This window comes from Haliaeetus albicilla, chromosome 5, assembly GCF_947461875.1.
Source record: "Haliaeetus albicilla chromosome 5, bHalAlb1.1, whole genome shotgun sequence".
In the NCBI taxonomy this organism is placed as follows: Eukaryota; Metazoa; Chordata; class Aves; order Accipitriformes; family Accipitridae; genus Haliaeetus; species Haliaeetus albicilla.
Genome location: NC_091487.1, coordinates 6,084,368 through 6,109,951, shown reverse-complemented (window position 1 = coordinate 6,109,951; position 25,584 = coordinate 6,084,368). Strand labels below are relative to the sequence as shown.

Here is a 25,584-nt window from a genome sequence, read left to right as displayed (position 1 = left end):
GCTCATACTTTCAGTCAGCCTACTGCTTTTGCTTTAATAGTTTTTCGGTTTGTTTTTTTTTGTTTTTATTTTAATCAAACTACTGTTTTCAGAAAGAAGTTACTCTTTATATAACCTACATATAAAGTACAAAAGAAAAATACAAAGTTACTGCTATTTAAGGTTGGATTACTACTATTAGGCTCAGCATCAATTTTCCGTTCATGTCTCTCCTTTGGACCCAGATTCCTTCTATCACTCTTCTCTGCCTCGAATTCTTAATTTCTGAGATTTGTCTCCACTTTCTGCACTGGATAGCATGTGGCAATCTGCCACTGGTCACAAATCCCAATAAAGATGGCTGTAGCAAAGGGAAGATGAATAGGTCTGAAAAGAAGTTGAAGTGAGTAAGCTACGCCTGAGACTAAAATGCTGGAAAGTGCAGGATCTTCAGGCATGCAAGTTATTAAATTATCTTTGAAGAATGACTGAAATTGCCCAGACTTACGACTACTTCTTCAGTTTTCTCTTCTCTTTTTTCCTCCTCTTCATCAGTTTCTGCAGCAGCTCCATCTTCCTCATCACTGCTAGAGGACTCCAGAATTTCACTTATGTCCATTTTCCAGTTCCGAGGAACACCCTTTGTGTTGAGAAACATGCTTGCCTCCTGTAGCCCTACAGAAGAAAGCGCCCCGCTTTTACCTCATCCGCAGTATTCACAGTCACAAAGCATTTTTAATTTCCTTTTCACGTTCTTGTAAATCACAATGCCAACTTAAACCAAAAATAGAATTAAGTCATAAAACAGATACTTCAGCTTTAAACACTCAGTTTACACAGTTTATGTTTTGAGACTGTCTAATTTTAAAAATCAAGTATCGGCAACTCAAGGAGTTTAGAATTGAGAACAACCATCCCACACAAGGCATCCTGTAGTTTTCCACGCATAAGTTCCATGAACACTACTAAGGTTTACGCCTATGTATGCGAACAGTATTGAAGAAAAGCACCTATACATATCCACACATATTCTGCGCAACTGCATACTGTTTTCTTCTGTATGAAAGAGACAAATACTGTAATAAAGCTATTTAAAGAAGTAAACCCATCCCAGTTAGATTCAAAATATCTTCATGTCTTAAAGTTCAGATTGAAAAAAAAAAAAAAAAGCAAATGTTTTGTTTAAGAGCACTGCATAGATGTTACATTAATGTTTCGAACAGAAAAAATAACACCAATGAATATGGGAGAGATGGGACAGTGAGAAGTCACACTTGTACAATGGGAATACCTCATATGCTTCTCTTTGAAGAGGTGCTCCAAGGGGGAAAACAACAAAGCAAAACAAACCCAGATAACCCCAAAACGTGCCCCCCAGTCACAATAAAAGACTAGCAAGATGAATCAGAAAAATACCAAAAAGAGGGACATATTGCAATGAATCATTCACAGTGTTGCTGGAGAAGAAAAGGCACCAGTTTTTAATAGCTGCTGATAGAGTAACCTCCAGAAATCTGTCTAAACTCTTTTTTTGAAACCATTAGTACCTTTGGTTCAACAATATTCCTTCATGGCAATGAACGTCACAACCCAATTACGTTCTGCATTAAAAAAAAAAAAACCCAAAACCCCAACTCTTTCTTCAATTTATCTTAAACTTGGCATCCAATCATTTTTTTGGCTGTTCTAAAGTTCTTGTACTGTGAAATAGTTATTAGGAAGAAAGTGTACAAGAAATCATTAAGAATTACATGAATCAATCTAAACCACCTCAAGCTCTCATTTGTGAGTATCATGTTAAATCTTTATTTGTTAAGAAGCTGTTCCACACCTTTACTCAAACCAGAGGAATTGTTGTTGAGTGGGGTTTTTTGTTGCAGGGTTGTTTTTGTTTTTTAAATTATTTTTAATAAATACATTTTAAATATTTCTCCTTAACAAATTTCATGTTTTGAGGTCCAACTGGGAGAAACAACTCTAAAAGTTTAAGAATTATTTACATTAAAGTGAAAATCTGGCCTTTTACAAGCTCACTAAAAACATGGATTACTGTAGTTACATCATCTATCCATCCAGAAATCAAGTTCTGTAATTATACTTTTAAATCAAACATTAATCACAGGCAGGCTGTTCTAATAAACTTTACACCTTGCTGTCTGGGTATTTTTAACGTAAAGATAAAATGTTTTGAGCAATAGCACAAAACTTTAGTGACAGGAGAGGTAACTATGTGTTCCGTTGTTCAATGACATTTCAAATACACTACCTTGAAAATATTCTGTTCATTTTCCACACATCTGGACTGAATGAAAAGAGGAAATTAAAATAAAATAAACAAGACTTCTACTAGCTGCTATTTTAATAATAAGGCAGCTATATCCGAAGTTTCTCTAATTCATCACATTTAAAATTGTTTGCAAAATATCCAAGAGCAATTATCAGAAATCAACAGGCCATCATTTATCTGCAAAAGTTAAAAGTACTATTGCACAAGATGATTTCTTTAGGACGTAGAATTTACTCTAATTTACCTTTTTTAGGAGAGGACTCAGATTTTGGTAAGTTTTGAACATCTAGTTCTTTAATGTCTTTTCTTGCTACTGAGTAACTGAAAAAGAATAAGGTTCTGTTATTATTTTTAAATCACAGTAAAGCAAGCATTTGACTTAGAAAAACAGCAATTTCTAAAATTTTCAAGATTTATTGTTCACTTTCAAGGTCCTTTCTAAAAACTAAATGCATAAGGCATTTGTTATTGTAGGTCCTAATAAAAGATTCAAACCCAGAGTAAGTTTCCAATCTTTCTTTGAAATTCAGACACTAAAAGAACCCTTGTTATTAAATAATTAAGAGAAGGTTGTAAAGCTCTTATTTTAAATGTTTAACCGGCACAAATTTGCAAAGGTAAAATACTCTACGTAGGCAAAAAACATTTTCTAAATTGAAAATATTCACATCAACCAACAGTTGCTACCCAAAATAGCAATCTAGCTAAGATGAAAGAAACAAGCCCTCTATTTTCAAAATGCATTTCTACTAGCACAGAACAACAGTGAAGCCAAATTCACATATCTGCATTGATAAATAGCTGATTTTTATTTTTAAATTACAAAAGTGTTCTCACAGCAAAATATATGGAAGTTGCTCTGTTCTAAAGTTATACTGAATATTCAGTTACTGAATTACTACAATAGAAATGCTAACCAACCTGCAAGGAAAGCCTTACAAGTGAGTTATTATAAAAGATTTTTTTTCTTCTTTCATTATTTCAGAAAAACTGGAGTAAAACCTCAGGAATTGGAGGCCGCCATTTTCTGAAGTTAAAGCCATAAGACTATGGGGAAAAAAAAGTAAAACAGAGCAAGTCTGCATGCTTTTCCAATAACATTCTACCTTCAGCATATAAAGAACCAGACTTATCTAAAGGCTGATGATACATGTCCATATTAAAAGGCCAAAATGAATTAAGTCTTCAGTTACTTGAAATACATTTCAGTAATCAAGTACTCGTACCCTGCTCAAAATCACAGCTATTAAAAAAATACAAATTGTTCACTTTGAAAGAAGGAGGGAAAGAGAGGTGACAGCTGGCCTTTGGAAAGGAAGTTTTTAGTTACAGTATGTTGAGACATGTATTAGAAGTAAGGATGAAGAGAAATAAAGGGAAACAGCTTTAAAAAAAAACCAGTCTCTGTATTCTTTTGAATATATTATTCCTTAAGTAAGACACACATCTGTCTCTCTCTTCCCCCCGCCCCTCTCTCTCTCCTCCCACTTTTGGAGGGGGGATGGACTAACAGGACCTTTCTTTTTTTTTGCATGAATCTTGGTTCAGATTCTGTAAAAATTTTAATTAAACAGTTACTTTACACTCACTTTTTTATTTAAAGAAATAGATAAACACTTTTAAACTTTTCTTTTTAAACAGCCATGGACATCTGGGCACTGGAGGTAATGAGTCAATCAGATAACCAAACTACTACAGCAGACACCCATAAAGACATAATAATTAAGACATTAAGGGAAATAATTAGAACCAAAACTCACACTTCAAAGAACAGGAGTCATCTAAAGTGTTAACACCTGGTTTTTCAACGTTGTTAATTTTTTTTTTAAAATGAAGAAACACCAGAAACTATTAATCCAATGAACTCTTATCAGTACAGTACACACAATGTAAAGGCAGGCAAGTAAGCACAAAAGTAGTTAGCTGGAAATCGACTATCAATGACAAATGCGTACAGCCAATAATACACAAAATTGTACCCTTTCCTTTTGGAAGAAACAATGTCTTCAGAAGCAATATGTAATTAGTTTTGCATTATTCTCCCATTATGCATTTAATGAAAGTAAGCTATTACTTACAATTTTGAATCTGCAAAGGATCGAACTAAACACTGGTCCTTTTTCACTGTGACGTCATCATTACAGCTGGGAGACACAACCTGAAGTTTCAAATAAAACACTTTTTTTAAGCAAAAAAAAAAAAAAAAGCTGATCTTGAAAGGAAAGAAAGATGGACAGCAGGAAAACTACTGTTTTCCTGTTTCTTCTATTATAGTTTCCAGTTCTAAGAAAAGAAACCTACTCCAATTTATATTACTAAGGCCAACAATGACAAATTTCAAAAAGCAGTTTACCTCAAACGATTAGCTTTATTTGTTATATACAAGCCAGAAAAGTTTGCAATTTCATTTGTAAACTCAAAACTAGTCTACTGGGGTGACATCATGGGGTCCTGTTTATTCACTCTGCTTTTTTTCTCTTCTTCACACAAAACCTGTTTAAAGCATCTATTTAAAAAGTCACAGCCCCACTTATTTTACACCAGCTTCTGATCTTTGGCATTCAAACTGAGAGGTAACTAGGTTTTTGTTTGGTTTTTTTTTAGTTGTGAATAGTATAAGCCAGTGTGGAATCCAGCACATCATTCCACAGCAGTATCATCTCCAAGTCTAAAAAGGTGATAAAAACGCATTTGCAGTATTTGTATTACCACAAACAGAACAAGTTTACATTTTGCTCTAGACCATATATAGACAGAAAATGTCAAATGCAGATGAACTTCTGAATCTACCAGGACTCAGTGGAAGCTGTGCCACCCCATTCAGATGAGTCAGAAGTTTTACCCTCAAAATCAAGGTAAGACATTCCTGTTTCTGAGGTAGCAGAGAACAGAACAGGTACGTGGCCTTCAGTAACTTAATTCCCTAGTTAGAACAATGTTCAGTTAAAATCTGCTGTTAGGAAAGGGATATACAATGATCAGAACATGTACAACAATACCACATTTCACACTTTAAACTGAGATACGTAAAGCTGGATAAGTCAGTGTCAACTATTCACCCTACATTACACCATAGTGTTCTTTCAAGGAAGGGAAGCCTATGTAGTTAGTTACCTTTTGATCCTGGATTCAGGCAGGGAAATAAGATGTTAAACTAAGTTAGAAGATTGTAACAGCTCAGCTTGTTCCAGCTAACCCTGAAAACTCGAAAGGACTACAGAATATACAGTTAAATAAATAAAATCTGCAAAAATTAGTGAACTAAACCTGCCTGTTTAATGCTCAAAATGCCTTTTTTTTTTAAACAAACGCGTCTCTGATGGATGACAGAAGATGCATATTCAGCTTGTCTGACAATACCAAAAAGTTTATTAAAGAAAGCAACTTTTAATATGCATCCCTGAACTTTTCTGTGTATAAAAAGAATCTGCAAAGTGTCTACCTCTACAGTACGAGTCTACTTGTACTTGAATTTATTTAATATATATTTATTATCAGCAATGGCAATGAACAGCAGTATCCTATACTGACAGTCAAATAAAAATAACCAACCCCTACTGCTAGAGTAACTGGCCATTTATGTAAACACAAGCATGAAAGAAACTAGTATTTCATAAAATTGAAAGTCTAAGCAAAAAGACAACATTAAATACAAAAAGATAAAAATTCCATTGCAATTAAAATTCATATATCTAGTGTTCTTAAATTGCCTGGGATGCAAGTCCTAACATACCGTATTTTTAGAAGACAAATATTGTTACATACCAATCATTTTATGTGCAGTTTTGAAAGACTTAAGAGGTATGAAACTGTAACTACACATAAACATTAATGTTTGCTCTCCTACTCTTCATAGATACTGTAGAGGGTTTGTATTTTTAGCAAATATGGGCAGCAGAGCTTAGCCTGAATGTATTTGCAACTTCGCTGTAAAAGTTGTTAAGTCTGCAAACCATCCTATCCAGGAAAACTGCTGTATGAACAATGTAACAAGTCAGATGACACTCTTGTCTAAAAAGATATTAGTAGTATGACACTAGAGGTGTTAATGTCTTAAGCAACTTACCAAAGCTGGATACCAGTCTGCCTTCTCAGAATTAAAAGTCACACTCACAACTTTCCCAAGCAATTCATCATTGAGGCGCCTTTTATCTTCATCCTCTTCTTCACTACTTTCTTCTTCCTTTTCATCTTCAGTACTAAATTATTAAAACACACAATATTTTAAAGTTTTCCTCTGAAGTTAGTATTTGAAAGCAAATACAGCTTACAACCACATCTTTCTTCCTGTTCTGCAAAGCTTCAAAAACAAAATCAGAATTTTAAGAGCTGAAATTGCTTGAAATACACTTAATATTTAAGTGCACTTACTTAGTAAGAGGAATTTTGTAGAAATTCTTTCCAAGTAGTAGTATTTTACAACAGCATCATGTTGGAATTGGAGGCCTGAATCAGGATTTGATCGTGCACAGACATGAAACAAAGAGAAATGGTCTCTACCCCAGAAATTTAAAAGCACCTTTTTTTCCTACTTTGTGCAGTACAAAGAAGGTTAAACATCCTACATTTCCTGACACAAGTTCCTATTATATGAAAGAAGCATAACATTTTGCTACTACAAGCAAAAAACCTCATCAATTTCATAATACTGCTAACATATGAACATGTCTGCATGAACTGAATTACTTAAGTCCATAAGCTGTGCACACAACTTGCATGATAGTGCATTCAGACCACTACAGCTTCAATGGTGCTACTTCAGTTTTAGCAAAGGACACTAAAGGAAAGGAAAGCAACAGAGCACTATCAAAACTCACACAGGAAGAGAAGATCTTCTTCCTCTATTAGATTTCTTCCCAATAACTGGAGTTCCAAAGTGCTCTGGATTGGTTAGCGGCAGTTGATCAAGTGTCTACATGGAAAAAGAGAAAACAAAATTAGTTTGCAATTTTTTCGTATTATAAAATAAACTAACTACTTAGTTTTCACTGCACGTCCATCATTGTCTTACCTCACTTTCTGCAAAGTGCCTTTCTCCCTTCAAGCATAATGAAGTTCGTCTCAAGGTCCTTTCATCACCATCATCAAAAACTAGTATGAAGCCAAGAAAACACATTGGCACAAGATGATCAGATCTTTCCCAAGCTGACAAAACAAGTCTACTATTTATCTCACAATCCAGAATATTCTGTAAAACATGACTTTCAAGACCACCTTTTAAACATTTCTTTAGTTCACAAGCAAAATGAAGGGTGGTATTCAAGATTCAGTCTAAGAACAGATAACATTTTCACGCAGAGATTCAAGCCAGTATAAAGTAAGGCTTTTGGATGCAATACTCTAAGTCTAATTTAGACATGCTTCTTATCAATACACTGCACATTTCAAACCATAGCTACTGGATTCATACCACTTATTATTATCTAACAATCTTAGGGGTTTGTTTGGTTTGTTGTTGGTGTTTTTTTTTTTTTTGTTTTGGTTTTTTTTTTTTTAACTCTACCATTTATTCCTCATGCTACCTTTTAATCCTCCCTCTTGGTACAAACAACCCCACAAAAAGATAAATGAATGCAAAGAAACACAAGCGTGTGATAGTTTTTGCTACACTATCAATACTGTGCTACCAACAGACTGGGAGTACTGGAAACTTGCAGCTGTAAGTCTGACCAATTTATAAAGAATACTTAGTAGACATACTGTTCTCTTAAAACTCACTTATAAGTGAAAGGGAAGTTCCATCAACTTCCACCAACACACACCTGAACACTACAATGCTATGAGGCTATTGCTAGCTCTGCCTGAGACAGATTTACTCTTTAGTCAGTTTAAATAAAACCTTTTCATGAAAATTTCCTTGAAGAGAAGGAAAGAAAAGTTACTAGTTCCCCCCGCACTGGCTCAGATCCCACTGTCAAAGCCATGTGAACAGGCCCTTTTCAAAGAGCAGAGACCAGGTGGCTGCAGTCTGTCATTCCAGTAAGGTAAAAGTTTATTTGTATGGGGTCAAAGTGCAGAATACTACTCTATATTTAAACTACTTGAAACATATTTTTTCCAGTAGTGAACTTAAAAAAAAAAAAAAAAAAAAAAAAAAAAAAGGAAGTTTCAAGTGATGTGCATATCAGTATGATAATTTTGGCACACTTCTATTAAAAAAAAAAAATCTCTTGAGCTAGCACAAATATCAAATATATGTGTATTGTTAGCAAAAACACAGCAAGAAAAGCACTTATTTTGTCAAAAAAACTAAATAGAACTGTCACATTCTCATAATCTTAGATTAAAACCTTAGACTGCTATAATACTAAAATAATAACTATATAAAAAGGTATGAATACAAATTAGCTTGATAAGATAAGCTTTAAGGTTCCTCCATCTTCAGAGTAGAGATACTGCTGTGCTATACTCCACTACTGAATTATCTCAACGGTGTATGTTATAATACTTGTACACACAAAGCAATTAACTTTTCCCCCCTCCAAAAAACCTAATATTTTAAGAACAGCAGATACCTATATGCCTAATTAGCTATACTAGTTAATAATATTTTCAAAACTTTAAAAATATAAATACCAGTAAGACCCATCAACACCAATGTCAGTATGTTACTGTCAAAATCTTGTAGTTTAGCTTACAGCTCAAGGAAGCCACTACTGCAACACTTTGCACTAACTGGGAAAACAAAGTATGAGCTCCTCCCCTCCGTATTACTAACTCAGCATTGGTACCCATTGATCAGCCAAGTACAAAGACCAGAGTGCTCAAAACAATTCTGAAGTTCAGCGTTGTCACAGGTTTACACTTACAACAACAACAACAAAATCCGTGCCACCCCTTTGAAGTTTAAGTTTCATTACCCACTCCAAACCCGTCACTCGTCAGCTCTCTCTGCACACTTTAATAACAATATTTCATTGGCATATTTTTAAGTTTTAGGGTGGTTTGTCTGGTTGGGGTTTTCTTTTTTGTTTTAAACATTCTATGCACCCTACAGTGTGTGCCACTTTCATTGCTCTGAAGAGACTTAAAAGCAGATTACCATCATCACCCTTTGCCAAACACATTCAGAACTAAAGTTAAAGTACTATGTTTTCACAAATAACCATTTTAGGGGACAAATGGCTGGTGACTGGCAGCAGGTAACTACCGAAAAAAGCAAACAGAACCTGATACTTGACAGTAAATAAAAAAAAATTGGTCTAGTTTATCTCTAATTTTGGAAGCTCTACCTGTTTAATTAAAACTAGTACAGAAGAGGAAAAAAATCAAGTAAACCATTCACTAACCAGATGACACATACCATTTTTTCATCCCTAAAAGATAAAAATCTTATAAATACTGAACGTTAAGTAAAATACACTAGTAAAACACACTAAACTCTACTTAAATTAGGACACATAAAGAAATTATGACAATTAACTGTGTGAGATATTCTGCTTTCTTCAATTTCAAGAAACATGAAAGTTAACTTAGAACTTTGAAAGTCACATAATTAGATATTCCTGACCAATATGAGGCAATTATAGATTGCAAACTGTAACTGCAACTGCAGAAGTGTCAACTTCATAAATGTATATTTCACTTCCATGGACAAAACAACATGGAAGAAAAAATAATTAATGCTGAATAATTAAGTTTTCCTAATCACCCCTCAGACCCAGACACAATGAAAGCGTGAGCATGCTTTCAGAGTTTGGCGGTCATGCTTTCAATCCTATTCCCAGTTTTATACATGAATGAAGACAAGTCTACCCCATGCCTCAAAAGCAGCCCTCCTCCTACAAGCCTTTCCCTGCCATTTCTCTCAGTTTTCTCCAGTTGAGGGTACAGAACTGGCCTGTTCTACAGAAGCTGTTTGTCCCTTGCCATACAGGGAAAAAGTGGTAGGCCACTCTATGTTTTCCAAAACCGAAATGGGTGGACTACAAAAAGGAAAACAACAAAAACCCAAAGCCCCTTCTGAAACCCCTCTCCCACCCCTAAAAGGAAAGCCAATCTTTCCAAAATGATAGAGTACTCTCTTTCATACGAGGGGCAGTTATCACACAGCTTCAGGAAAGGAAGGTGGAGAAGCACAAATTCTCAGACCTCCTTCCTGAACTGCAGCAGGCCAAGGAACTGGCGTAACCATTAAATGAAAGTGTAGAAAAATATCTCTGTTCAGGAGCCATGTGAGAGTGTCCCAAACCTAGGGAAAAGCAAATGCACAGCAGAGTGTAAGTGTGCATGATTCCTTCAAAGTAATCAAGTTCAATACGTTCCATTTTACCTTGGTAATTTTCTTCCAGGGCTGAAGTATCTCTCCCCCTCACCCCTTCATTCAGGGTAAAAGAACGGATTGAGTCAATATATCCAACCCCTGAGAATCCCATATAAATGTATGTAAACACATATACACACACACGAATGACAAAACTAGAAAATATTTATCAAGTCTGTGTGTGGTTCTCCCTACAGACATCACCTGCTCAGGACAGAAAATGCTTTTAGACAATTACAACAGAATTCTCAATAATGAAAACTAAATGGTATTACAGAGAAGGAGATACCATAGCATTATGATTACTTAAAAAGACTTTGCCTTTTTAAAATGATTAATAGAAAAGTGACAGTGACATTTAATTTTCTATCTTAGTGGAGAACAGCAGGGGCAGAGGTAGAAGGACCATGAGGGGCAGAAACAGAAGGCACTAATATTTTTGGTATTTCAAAGTAATTTAATTGCTTCAAGGATAAACTGAAACTGTTGTGGAACAACAAAGTGTGTACAGAACAGCATAAAAAAAAGATTTCCTTAGCTAAATTAGTGATCACTTTATAAAGTGTCAATCGAGAAAGGATAGCACCATTTTTCATACAAAAATATCAATTATTTGAGTTACTAAAGTGGGGCCAAGTAAGAAGTCTCTCCAATTAATCACAATACATGAAGTATTTTGTAATTGTAGCTACTTTAAACTTGCTTCTCTTCTAGGGAAAATACTTGTTTGCGCCTTACTGAAAGGATAATCAGAAACACATGTTGAAAGTCTCAGCACCTTTAAAAATATATACCTTTCTTAAACCAAGTAGGCCTTGTGGTTTCCATCTCACTTTTAAGAAAAATCTACTTCGCCAAAGAACCATTTGTATTACTGGCACCCTATACATGCCTTTTTAATGCTAGTCCTAGAGGCTTTAAGAGAATGTCTTTTCAATGTACAGTATCATATATTAAGGATTTCACAAATATAAGCAGCAGGGCAGACTGCATGTTTTTGGGCTATGCGATACTTTGATACTATGATAGCACTCATGTCAGAAGAACTTAATACACTCTAAGCTGCATATTCATTCCTTTTTTTTTAACCTCATCCAGAAGTAAGACTGTTTAACTCTAGTTAAAATGCCTAGTACTAACAAACAGACAAATAAAAAATGTTGAATTAATGCTGAATAACTTTTATTAATTACTTAATCATTCCTTAAATAGGTTATTGTTACAACTCCAAATTCTCCAACAGCAGAAATTCTAGAGGTTGTATTCCATAAGAAAGAATTTAGTGAACAGTACCATTGTGTTAAAGAGAGAAGGAAACAACAACAGAAGACAAGGAGATACCCACCCATACACATGTAATGTAGTCATCAAAAGATGCGTTTATAGGCCCACAATATTTATTGTAGAAGAGGAACTTACAATACTGTCCCCTTCCAAAGAAACATGTACGAAAAAGGAGAAGCCCTTTAAGTACTACCATGACCTAATCTTGTAGTGGGCTTGTACTTGTTGGGGAAACAGTGTACCAGCTGACTACTTCAGTAAATACTTCTGGAAAGAGAATGATACATACTAGCCAGGAACTTATATATTACTATTTTAACTTACAGCAAAGTAGGAATGACAGAAAGAAAAGCAGCGTTTCTGCTGGCCAGAGGCCTTTCTTCCACATACGTTGCTTAATGATCAACACTGACAGAAGGGGAAAAAAAAGATGACTAAGCAGCACAACCTGGAGGAACAGTCTCTGTTATAATGCTTGTACTAGTCCCAAGAATGGGAGTTCAATGTGCTCTGTACAGAGCAGAGCATATTTAAATAGTGAAAATAAAATGGAGATTTTCAGAATTTTGCTGCATCCCAACCTTGTCGATAATAACAGGAAAGAAACAGAATTGATTTTTTTTTTCTATTTGTGGGAGCCTAGGCAAGCCAAAGCTATGACAGAAAAAGAAAAACAAAGCTTTCCAGTGGGAATCAATGCAATACTTCCCCAAAATTAGAAAAGTCTCTCCATTAAAATTGAGTACCTAAAAAAATGCATTAAACAGTGCAAGTTTGCACTCACTATTGATGAGCAGGTACCTTCCATTCCCTGCCTGTAGCAGGCCCATATATGCCATTAACAAAAATGATACTAACCATATCCTCACAAAAATGCTGTCTCAGTGTCAGTTCTCATTTATTTATATAAGAAATACTAAGAAGTCAACTAATCAAAATAATTTTTAGGAACTGTTAAGAAACTTGCCACAAAATACTGCAGATCTTGTCTATAAATATCCCTAAGATTTAAAAATAAAAAAAAGAAAGAAAAAGGAGAACATAGCAGGACACTAGTGATAACATCCTCATAATAGTTACGATATTACTTATACACAGAGCAATCAGTGTTACCAGAACAAGACAGTCCTGTAATACACAAGTGAATAGGGAAAACAACCTTCAAGGCTGCACCTGCTTGCTAACTTCAAATCCAACAAGTTATGTTAGTGTTGCTGCCCAAAGGAGGAAAGATTCTATACTGCACAGCAAGTAAACATTTTCTTCTCATTCCCCACCCTATTCAGAAACTTTTATATCTGCAAGACAACAAAAGTACATACCAAGAAGTAAAAACTGCTCTAGTGTCACTACGCACACTGAATTATTTTCACTAGCTGCCTGACAAAGTAGTAATTTGTGAACTATCAGAGATGCTATCTATGAATATCTAAATGTATGTGTGCAAGTTTTGCAGATTTTTGTTTGTCTGCTGTGGAAAAAAAAAAAAGTACCAAGAATCATGCAATACTTGTTGAATGACCTTGTAGACAAGGACTGTACTAACTACCAATTATTGTGCTACTGGAGAGACTACAGAACTCATTAAAAAAAAACAAAAAAACCCCCAAACATGTTAAATGAGCTTCAGTTCCTCTACAGAAATGTATATGAAATATCACTGAAAACACAGAAGTGTGATCTTTGAGTCTACTCATAGAAGACTATTACCTTACAAACAAAAACCTACTGCCTGAAACTGCTTTTTCTGATGTTACAGTAGTCTTACTACTGCTACATATAACGAGATTAGAGAAAAAAATTCTACCTGCTTGCTTTCCCTACAGTATTGTTTGTACACAATTTTATTTTTTTTTTAACATTCAGTCCACATTTTAACAAAGGTGGTTTTATAATCAAAGGCTCTATCCAGCTGATCTGTAATAAGGTTCAGTTAATATACTTTTTCACCATCACATTTGCCCCTCTACCTGCACGTTACCTGAACACATGTAAGAACAAAATGCAGTGCTGTTCTTTTTTTCTAGATTCTCCGGAAAGCAACCAACACAGCAATTGCACGGTTTCTGTGTGCCACAGGTGCACTTAAACAATGATATGTCCCATGGAAGGACTCCAGGCAAATACAGGGTTTCCTCAAAATCCACCCAAGCAACGTTTTGAAGACGAAAACAAATTTATGGTGGGTCAGGGTGGTATAGAGCACCAGGGAAGTGGGGGCAACTGGACAGTTCCCCTGCCACACTTGTGGTTTTGGATTCTTGGATGACACAAGCACAGCCTGAAGATGAAGTGATGCTTCTGGGATGTAGAACTCAACAGGATGCTGGGAAGAACTGGTCAAACCAGCCACACAAACATGACTAGTGCCTTGCACATACTACAAAATGTGTGCTGTTCCAGTTACAAAAAGACAAACCAACAGGCCTCTGGCATGGATGAAATCAACTAACTCTGGTGGCACTATTAGCTTTTATCACCCTTCACGCAGAAACAAGACATATTAGGAGCTTAAAGTTGTAGAGGAGCCAGAACCATGCTTTTTTTTTTCTGTTAGCATAGATATCTCCACAAAGCATCAGAAGAGGAAAACTTGTAAAAATAGGAAAATGTGACTATAAATGGCTCCTGTTAGCAACCCTGCTCCTGAAAGTCCTAGGACATCACTGTTGGTTTATTTTCTGATATATATTCTTGGAGTTATGAACTGAAATTTTCAAAATCCATGCAAAATGAAAGAGGACTAGAACCAAATACTTAACACCTTTCATTTCTGTCACCTGCCCTCCTAAACACAGTACCCCAGAGTGACGCAACTGGTAGCTGAGACTGTACTTCATTTCCAGAACAACTCAAGCGGACTACCCAAAACTTTACTTGCACAAGGACAAGCATTCAGGTATCTAACTCCTCTCAGCACACACTCACTCAGCATTCCCTGCAAACTGCCACAATGACTACACGAGAGGAGGAGGTTACCACCACATAAGGCTAGAGAGCAGCACAAGCAGAGGTATGGAGCTCACAGAGGCATCTCAGAAGTGGTGTCTGGCCATGTTGATGTACAACACCATACTAGAGCCAAAAAGGAAAAAATCTGTTGGCTTTGCAGTGTGAAAAGAATGAGAAAAATTCTTTACTATTTAAGTTAAAATATTCTGCCATTTCATGATAACTTTTAAAAGGAGAAAAGACATGTCTTCTCTTAGGTAGAAGTACTAGATGACGCCCGAAAGCCACAATTCTCAAAAAATAAGGATTCAGGCTCCCTTTCACTCTAAACAGCATATAAAGCCCTACTGTTGACAGCAAGGTCTGCTAGAAATGGCAAATGCCTCTCACTGTTTTTTCTCCTTATTTCCTACTCAGTTCAGAGGAAAAATTACTGAAAGTTAATACATGTTTTTCTCTTTCTCTCTCTAGAAAAACTTTACCATGATTTTATCTAGCAAAATACAAGACACAAGGCTCAATGTATTTTATCTGTTTTTTTTTCTTTTGTTTCAAGTTATAGATATGGTTAAATGACATACAATTAACGAGATCTAAGCACATACAGATTACTGACCTGAGTTTTGTCAAAACAGAGATGACACTTTCGTTTTGATGGGGCAATAAAAAAGGCCACTCTAACAACAACTCTTCAGATGCTTGCTCAATTGAGATACTATTTCTCACTAGTTCTGTACAGAGGCGATATAAAAGTGTTTCCTTAAAGAACATATACCTAAGGATTCCTATTTTCTGAAATTCTGATAGTGCTTGCAAGATTCCAGAGAGAATGTGAAAGAAGGAAAATACAACTATGCACTTCGTAAGGTGTGGTCTAGATTGTGCCTTCTTTTTTTTTAGTCATTTCAGACATTTCAGTATTCACTTGAAGCATTTTACAAGTTAACAGAGAATCAGGTGGATGGTACACTAAGCCATAATTCAAATCTGGCTGAGCTGAAAGCAGATCTGATAGACCATTCTAATGCTATGCAATTATCACCTAGCAATATATTCAGCACTTCAAAAGCATCAATGCAGCATTTTAAGATTTCTAAATTAATAAGTTCATTTTAAATAATTGCATTTTAAAGATTAAAACATCCAACTGAACCATTTGTTATCCAAAGAACTTAGAGAACTTAGACTGCTATTGCTGTCATCCCACTTCAGATTCAATTGAGCAGGTGAGAGAGTTGACTTGTGCAACGGCATTTTCCAGACATTGTTAAACTTTCACTCCAAACAGCTTTTGTTTCTTCACTTACTTATACTGAAAAGCTGAATTTCAAAGGTAATTTCAAAAGTATTTCCAAATCACAGCTGAAAACTTCAATACGACTAAATGGCTACAGTAACAACATTATTATGTAAAAACAGCTGAAAAAGTGATTCCATGGCAGCTGCAATAAAAATAATTTTGGGTACATGAACATCACTGATAGACAGGAGATACTGTTGAAATAGACTAACTGATCATCACTGTGGGGTGTTCATTACATTTGTGTACATTGGCAAAGTAGCCTACTACAGCAAACTCAGCATAGCATTTCTACTGGTTCACCTTCTTGAACAAAGTAAAGTTTCAGCTGACTTTTCTTCTTTAGATACCTATCTGAAATAGAGAACCTGATCTGCAAAAGTGAGCATCATTACTTCTCAGCAGACCTGCATATAGTTTGTTTTGGTGGATTTTTTAAATATTTGTACTTAATACTTTGAAAATGTTTGCCTGAATATACTGCTGGTTTTCCTATCTGTATCGGTCTACTAAGAAAGAGATGCTACATAAGACAGAAAATAAATAGTACAGGAAAAGCACATACTACTGAAACACAAGCTTTCCCTTGTGCCTTCCATCTCAAGCCTGACCACATTCAGAAAGACGTTCTAGAAACCTGAAGGCTGTTTAATCCACTTCCCTCTCAACTCTTTAGCTCTGAATCAGTCAGCAAGACTGCCAAGTGGTATGGCCCACCATCTATTAAAAAGGAACCAATTGAACTCTGTTTGCTACATAGCAACATAAACATTCACCTAATATCTATTCAAAACTTTCTACAAAGATACAATGGAAGCAACAGGCAAAAGATAAGGCTTACTTTTCATACCTCAATGTTGCTGTACTCAACCTAGAACACTTCCTTAATTTTAAAAGTAAAACAACCATTTTTCTTATGACACAAACTTCATGATCTTTGGTCAATGTTACCTGTGCTTTGAACACCAATGAGCATGTCACCACATACAACTCACAAAAATGTTTGTAAGATCTAAATACAATTCCAATGTGTTACAATTGGAATACAATTGACATAGATATATACTCTACATGCTATATTACCGTACTGCATGTTAACTTACCATAAGATTACTTAAATCCCACAGGCACCCCCAGCTCCAAATTTTTACAACATCCTAGCAGTCTTAACACATTTGCATATGGAAAACACATGAGTTTATTTCCCCTATTCCACCTGTCCAAAAATATTTGGGGGGGGAAGAAAATGACAAAAATTGATCCACTGGCTCAAGTTTCTGAGGAATTGCACTTTAATAAATGTATACAGTAAAAATCATGGTATGCATGAATTTATCTCTCACATTATTGGGGAGAGTTCAACAGCTTCTTAAATCTAAACAACAATCGACTAGTGCAAGGCAGAGCATGTATTCACTGTTCATGTTACCTGCTCACCAAGTAAAGATTTTTGGCAGAAGTGTACTGCTCAAAAGAAAAGGGGGGCGGGGAGGGGAGAGAAGAAAACACAGACAAAACTCACCCCCAAAACAGGGGATTTAAAGTTCACCTGTCAAATGTAAGAAAACAAATATGTTTGGTTTATCAATTAATATTTCAAAGCCTTTTTAATCACTGAAGCAGGAATATGTAGGGTTGGTTTACTGATGTAAATCTTCTGGTCCAAATTCAAACAGAATTAGCTAAAAATGCTACTTTAAAACTAAAATAACTAAGAATATTGAAATGAAAATGCTAATTTATAAACCATGTAATTATTAGTGCTAGACTGTGTTTCTTATCTCTTCTGTATCAGAATGGTGAACCTCTAAGTCAATATAAATCAAACTTGAAGGTCTCATTGTTGAGTGTGTCTCATCATAGTACTAAACTGAGCAGATTTTAAATCTTCTGCGCTCCAAAATAATCCTGCCTTTCCTCCCTGACCTGACATACACTACAATTTTACAGCAAAATCTACAATTTTACAGCAATGTTATAATCATGAAGAAGAATGCAAAGAGCAGTGAGCTTTGTCAACTGGTAAATCAAGTAGCTTATATTCAAAGCACACAGTAATAATCATAAGTTGATAAATCCTTGCAAATTATCTGCAGTGAGAGCCTTATCCTGATCCCACCAAAGATGACATAACCTCACCTGCTGCAATGGAAATGTTGGATTACTGAAAATATCTTCTTTATATCCTAAAAAGGGGGTTAATGAACCAAAATAATTGACACTTCATATGATAGAGGACTCCTCAAGAGAGTATGGAAGAATATGAAGTAAAGCTAAATACACTCAGTATACACAGCAGCTAGCAAGAAACAAACAGTTAAAATTTACAAGTACTAATCTCAAAAGCATTGCCAAAGAGTAGCATGTACAGGACAATTAAGAGGAGCATGTTCCCTCCATGCTACTATTAGTGAATACAATGCTCCACTGCTGTAAGAAAGTTGTACAAAAAAGGACAGGTGCTTGCAAAGCTCTCTGATTCAAATACTGTGGTTTTTTTATTTGCTTATCTAGTATTACTTGAATGTTGCTGGGTTTTGTCATTCTACTGTTAAAGCTGTTTCAGAAAAACTTAGAGATCAGAATGGCCAATTCTAATTATTCAAAATACAGAAGTTTATCTTGGAATGAATTCTTGTTCAACATTGAAATTTCACTGACCCTGAAGAGCACATGAGTCTCCAACATGAGAAGCAAAGCAGTTTTCTATTTCACTTCAGATATAATCATTATTTGAAAATTATTTTAAAGCAGTTATTCACATTATAAATGAATGTTCCCCCTTTTCTAAGCTGCGATGTTTCAGTTCTTTTCTTAATCAGAAATAGATCCTGTCTTCTACTGTTTCATACAAAACACGACCCTCAACTCTACACAAAACAGACAAATGACTTCAGAATGCATAGTGGTACTGCCACTTGTGTACAAGATTGCATATAGTGAAAGGCGGCTTGCATTTCAGTCATTCATTACATGCCACAGGTTTTCAGCTACAAGTGCAATTACAAAGTTTATGTCTTAAAATCTGCAAAAATTATTCTGAATTCCTGTGACATCACTATACATATGTTGTGCCAAATAAAACTTGATTGTTCAGCCCTGCAATTACCTGTGCAACAGCCTCCCTGAACATCAAATAATTATTGTCCTATTTTAAGTGGAAAAGGAAACAAGACCTGGAAGACTTAAAAAAGTCCCCTCCAAAATCTATTTCAGATCTTGTATTATAAGATATAATTACTTACATTATTACCTATAATTAGAAATACATTGTTTAAAGATTACAGATCATAAACGAAAGCATGTGGCTACTCACCTACAGTATACCAACTAGCATCTGTCAACTTGCTGATAACAGCTTCTTGAAAGGATCCATCAGGCATTTTGGTTTCAACCATTGCACCAACCTGCAAAAAGGAGTATCTCAAGGTTACATGTAATCCCAAACTCATATAATGGACAAAAACACATGTAGGCATTAATTCTTCCAGCAAGGTAGATTTTTTTTTTTCTAAAGACTCATTTTCACTAAAAGTTACTTTGTAAAATTTAGTTACTTCGCTGGTAAGAACAAAGGTCCTTAAGTATGAAGGCTGAACTGCAAGTAGACAGTAAAGCAGCAAGAAACTCAGAACATCCAATTTCAGCATGATTTCACAAGAAATAACAGAAGGCTAATTGGAAATAAATATTCAAATATTCAAAGTAATTATTGCTTTAATACTGATATGCATGCAATTACTACTATTTCTTATACTTTAAACATCATTATACTGTCAGCTAGATCAGAATTTCAGTAGCAGCCTACAACATGCATTGGTGTTCTTGCAGTAGCTACAGAAAAAAGACAAATACAAAAAATATGATCTCCTCTCAAGAGCTCTATTTGCATTCAGTGTTTTACAATGCAGCTATGTGTTTTAGCAGACAACTGTTACATATCGTAATGATACAAATCAACACATATTTTTATATAAAGTACATAAACTATTTTAAAACAGTTAGCGTAATCATATTTACTATCGTCCAATGGGCTTGAAATTAGCTTCGTAATCAAGTTCTCAATTACTTGTAAGAAGTTTCAAAGTTTCATTACTTCCAAGAAGTTTTGTATCTTGTAAGAAGATACAAAAATCATCATGCCTGCAAAACTGCGTATGAAGTATACTACATAGAGAAGCATAAACAGCCTCTAAAAGCTACAAAAGTTAAGACTAATCACTCGGAATCAATCTGATCTAAAGCAATGAGCCTCCTTCTGTTGATTTAAACTCTGTAGAACAGGTACCCACTTAAACAGCATCAAAATTTAGAATTTTATAAATCAATTATATGAGTACAGAAAAAAAAAGGCATGCAATATACATACTCTTAGAGGTCCTTTCACTTGGTCATCTTGCACTAACTGAGTTGAGTTATCCCCCTTCAGGACCACCTGAAAGATATCCATGAATTTTTTTATATGTAACTTATTTTTAGCAGCATACAAAAAGCATATGAAACTCTATTTATAGTAATAATCATAATTTGGAAAATAAGATGTTTATCAAATGGACTCAAACATTACTGAATGCAAAACACTTGGCATGGACAGTTTTACTGACAGGAAGCCCCAAGTATCACACTTAATATTTAATCTGAAACATCATAATTAAAGAACAAGGCAAATCAAACATCAGCCATTCCAAGGCAAAGAAAACACATTTTGATGAGAGTTTGGATATTGATGCAATCCAGGGCATACCTGGAATTGGGGCTTCCAGATCAGAAGATTAAGCAGGTTTTTCTCTCTACTTCAACTGCAGCACTTTATTGACAACACACTGAATACTAAACTACAACCAAAATAAAAAGCTCTCTTTATTAAGTATGTATCAAAAAAATCACCAAACTGACTGCAATACCACCATTTCTGCTACCTTGAGCAAGGGAAAATTTTTATGGTAAAGATGCGAATCACTAAGAGTGTAATGAAAATAAGGATCAGTTATAGTGTAAGTAAACTATGCTTCTCCGTTTAAAATCCGACGTTTGAGAAGGCAACACTGATGAGACAGAGTGAATGTAAGCCTATGCAATTTGAATCCCTGAGTTTGAAGAGACTCAGTTTAGAAACATAAAAGATGAATATTTAGATGTCAACACTGTTAACTGTTTCACTGCCGTTTGTTATAACAAAACCACCTATGGTGTTCTAATAAAAAAATTTCAAAATTCCTATTTCTTTTCAGGAATCAAAAGTTCCAGGAGCTTCCTTGCCACCTATAAAGATTTCTAGTTTTCTGGCTCCCCCAATTATCCCCCAACCATAGCCTACACTGTAGTTGTGTTTATAAATACAACACTAGTGGCATGCTAAAATAGCATTGGTATTAACACACAATCAGATCAATAATGCACTTTGTGCAATTTTAATTTAAAATTTTTTACTATGATTTGCATCGGCAGGTTGTCCTGCTACTCAGGAAAAGACTACTGGACTTTTTGCACTCTTGGCAGGTGTGCCAGGGTGTGCCTACGTGCTCCTAATTACAATATCAGGCTTAGCTTGTTAAAACTTCAATTGTTGTAATATAATTGAGATACAGTGACAGGAATTTCCACCAAGTAACAGCAGCCTCATACACTTCCAAATCTTATCGTGGAGTAATAAAGCATATGATTCTAATGAGAAAAAAAACCCACACATCTATCAACAGTCTGAACACTCTATCAGATCAAAGGTGCAGATACAAAATCAAGGATGTCAGACCAGGGAGGGCAGCACACTGCTTCCTACAGAGCCTCTAATTAACACAGATTTCAAAGAACATCACAAATTTCTTTAAGTACTCATTAAGAACAGGGGAAAAGACTCCAGTATCTGAATTGTTTGGGGTTTTTTTTTTTTTTCCTATTCATGAAAAGCACTCTGATAAAGTGATATGATCTATGCGCGTAACTGAAGAGGCTGATAGCTAGTTCTATTTATGTAAGCATTAAAGCACATGAAAACTTAAATGTGTAGTTATAAAAACCAGCTTTCATCTCTATTTGTTAGGGCGCTTTGGGTCACTAATGCCTTATCTACATATCCTGGAGAGTAGACAAGAAAGTGGGAAGATTTTGACAAAACAAAGCAGAAGAACAATTTCTACCTTTACTTTGAATTCTTAACTTTTACTTAACTAGGTTTTATTCTTGTTTTCCCATAGTAGCATTTACAACAGTACTGCAACACCAAAATAATGACTTTATTTTTTGGTTGGTTTGGCATACGACCTGTAAATGTGAATGAATATCATGTGCCAGTACTACGCGTGTAGAGAAACTCAGCTACAGCCAGAGCACACTGTTTTAGAAGGGGCAGCAGCAGCAAGATGCTCAAAACCTAACAAATGTTATCCTGGGCATTTCTAAAACCTGGTCTAAGAAACTAAATATTGCCATCTTTTTTGCCGTTATGTTGATTTATTTCGGCATTGCCTCTTAAGTTCCAAGCTATAAAACTGAGGATGTCAGTTGGAATGAAATGGAACTTTTGCTTCTGAAGAGGTTGCTCTTATTCCTTATTACTCATGTAAAGCCATAATCCTCTATTTGTGACATGAAAACTGATTGCTGTGAAACTGATGCATTCACAAACAGAAGACAACCGAGATCAGGGAAGAAGTAGCAAGAATAGGTAATTTGAAAGCTCATTCTTGTTCCAGCATCCTCCTAAAGAAAAAAATAAAAACCCACCGCTACCACCCCAAAAATAACAAAAAACCCCAAACAAAACCCACCCCAAACCCAACACCAAAATACGAAAAACGACATTCAAGTGTTCTTTAAAATTCATGCAGTGAGGTGATGAATATTTCCTTATCTTCAGGACCAGGATCTTCTCTGACAGTCCTTTCAGCACAATGGTTTAATAAAATCAGCAACAACTACAGTATACTACCTTGACTTTCACAAGCCTTTTCACTGTCTTAATCTTTGCCTCACAGAAGGCACCACGGTACTTGGCACTGACATCAGTTCCCACTGTCAGGTAGGCAGGCTCATCTGCTGCCTATTAAGAAACAAAAAACATGAACAAAGTTTAGTTGTTCTTATTTATTTTTACAGTTACATCGTTATACATCAAATTTTACATCTAGACTTTTAGACTTATTGACTTTTAAGTGATAAACAACATCTGTACTCAGAATTGCAATCACACAGTTCTTTAGAAGGAAAAAAAAAAAGAAAAGACACCAACAAACAAGTTACAGGAAGTTTTGTTTTACCAGTAATGCTGACCCCCCCCCATTCTGTCAGCCTAATTACTGTCCCAGAAATATCTCTGAGGATATTGAACTGATATTTGGAACATCTCCTTATACGTATAGGAGTGACTACTAATTCAAGTCATTCCTATACAGCATACAAAAGGAAAATATTTTAACTGCAAAAAGGCAGTATAAAAGGTGGTTGTACTTTTTTTCAGCTATAAGAAATCCAATGACACAGATTATTTAAAACATTTGAGATTGCTATCATCATGATACTTACAATTAAGTCTGTAACATTCTATATATAGTTTTCTTCCTGCTGACTAAAAGGAGACCTCTAGAGAAATTTGTTGCAATCTTTCAAACAGCTGTTAACTAGTATTTTTCTTCTTGAAATGCCTTTATCAAAGCTTAACTGCTTATGCATTTTAAGAGAGAGAAGTATTTCTCATCATGTTTTCCTTAATCTGAACTTTATTACTCAACATTTCACTTTATTGTGATTGTAGCAACTGATAAACGAGGACAAAATTACCATGTTGAAAATGTCCATCAAGACAGGAAATCAGCACAGAATATAAAATAACTGTTTTTTGTGGGGTTTTTTTTTTGAAATTGTTATTATTTCGTCAACTCCGAAGGCAAAAAAAAGTTTTTCTCTCTTTTGTAAATTATACTGCAATTGTTAAGCCTTTGTACTGAAAAAACCGGCAACAGCTAAGGCGGGACAAAAGCTGTGGTTTTGCAAACTTGCAATAGCAGCTGCTGATACAGGAAGCATTTAAAGACAGTAGCCCAAAGGACAACAACTCAAAGACGTCGTGAATTTTCAAGACTGCTACTGCAAGACGATAAGAGCTTTGCTCACCCACACCTCAGCTGGAGAGCAGAAACAGGATTTACAGCATGCACCGAAACCCCAGCCAGCGCGATCCTACTGTTGCTCAGCCGAGACGTGCGATTAAAAATGAAATCGCCAGAGCAGCTAGCGAGGCGGGGTGGGGGGAAAGGGAGCCGGCTCCCCGCTCCGGACTCAGCCTACCTTCATCTTTAAAGGTTATTTGAGGGATTCCAGCTCAAAGACTTCTCCTCCCCGCGAGCACACGGGAAAACACTGCAAAACAAGAGAAGGGGGGGGGGGGGTGGTCGGTTGAAGGCTCAATCCCTGCGAGCGTGGGTCTCCCCGTGAGGGGGCGGCCGGGCTGCGAGGGGAGCCCGGCACGGGCGGGCAGGCGGGAGCCGCCGCCCGTCCCAGCCCCGCCGGGCCGCGGAGGGAGCGGGGCCGAGGCCGCCGCCCGCCGCTTCCCGCCCGGCGGCCCCTCGGTGTGTCACGTCGCCATTGCTCCCGCTTCCCCGCCTCAGGCCAGAGGGGCCGGGGAGAGCGTTGAAGCCGGGAGGGAAAAACCCGTCGCCGCCTCACACGGACGGCTCACTCGCCGGAGGAGAGGGGGGCCGGCGGGGCCCGCCACCGCCTTCCCCGCCCCTCCCCGGCCCTCGCAACTTTCTGCGGCCCGCGGAGGGACGCGCCGCCGAGCCCCTCCTCCCCGCCCCCCTCACACCGCCGGCCGAGCGGACTTCTCGCCGCCCCCCCCCACCTCCGGACACCCGCCGCGGCCGGGACGCCGCAGCCCCCCCCCCCCGGTCCGGGGCACGGAGGGGGAGTGTGTGTGTGTGGGGGGGGGGGGGGGGGGTTGTGCAGCGGGGACGGGCCGGCTCCGCGCGGCTGAGGGGAGCGAGGATGGAGGGCGGGCGCGGGCGGGCCAAGCGCCGGGGGCAGCCCCGGGGACGACGACGGCCGGGGCGCTCGGAGAGGGGAGGGGGGGGAGGGCACGGGGAGGAGTTCGGCGGGGAAGGGAGTCCCCGTCCCCGCCGTGAGGGGAGCGGCGGGCGGCCTCGCTCCCCTCACGGGGTGGAAGGGGTGGAGGGGAAGCTCCCGCCGCCGCTCCGCGCCCCCTCCCCCGGGACGAGCAGTCGGGAGTTCCGGCTGCCGAGGCGCCCGCCGCCCCTACCCGCTGACCCTCCTTACCTGCAAACTCGGAACGAAGTGGGCAGACCCCGCGCTGCCCTGCCCGGCCCGGCCGCCCTCCCCAGCGCCGCGGCCCCCCTATCCGAGACGACGACAGCCCCGCGAGCGGCGGCGGCGGCTGAAGCGCGGCCCCGCTCCACCCCCCTCCAGCCCGGACTCGCACCGAATCACCAGCGACCAGCCCAATAACAAGCTGTTGAGCAGAATCTGTCCTGCTTGAACTCCCATTGGCCCCCTCCTGACGCCCCGGGG

The 25,584-nt window shown here is 37.4% G+C and overlaps 1 protein-coding gene across 5 annotated transcripts in view; it reads right to left on the bottom strand.

Moving 5' to 3' along the window:
* ARID4A (AT-rich interaction domain 4A) overlaps positions 1 to 25,516 on the bottom strand; it is a 51,004-nt gene extending 25,488 nt beyond the window's left edge. For 4 of the 5 annotated variants that reach the window (XM_069783159.1, XM_069783161.1, XM_069783162.1 and 1 more), the window contains exons 1-11: positions 25,333 to 25,468; positions 24,349 to 24,420; positions 22,994 to 23,104; positions 20,435 to 20,500; positions 19,382 to 19,472; positions 7,278 to 7,357; positions 7,084 to 7,178; positions 6,333 to 6,465; positions 4,345 to 4,424; positions 2,511 to 2,587; positions 488 to 654 (exon numbers count right to left, since the gene is read on the bottom strand). In XM_069783159.1, coding sequence (XP_069639260.1) covers positions 488 to 654; positions 2,511 to 2,587; positions 4,345 to 4,424; positions 6,333 to 6,465; positions 7,084 to 7,178; positions 7,278 to 7,357; positions 19,382 to 19,472; positions 20,435 to 20,500; positions 22,994 to 23,104; positions 24,349 to 24,354 — 906 coding nt within the window. In that variant the 5' untranslated portion in view covers positions 24,355 to 24,420; positions 25,333 to 25,468. Of the gene's footprint in view, positions 1 to 487; positions 655 to 2,510; positions 2,588 to 4,344; positions 4,425 to 6,332; positions 6,466 to 7,083; positions 7,179 to 7,277; positions 7,358 to 19,381; positions 19,473 to 20,434; positions 20,501 to 22,993; positions 23,105 to 24,348; positions 24,421 to 25,332; positions 25,469 to 25,495 lie in introns of those variants that run through there. The other variant, XM_069783160.1, reaches the window with a different exon arrangement.
* Between the last annotated feature and the right edge of the window lie 68 nt (positions 25,517 to 25,584).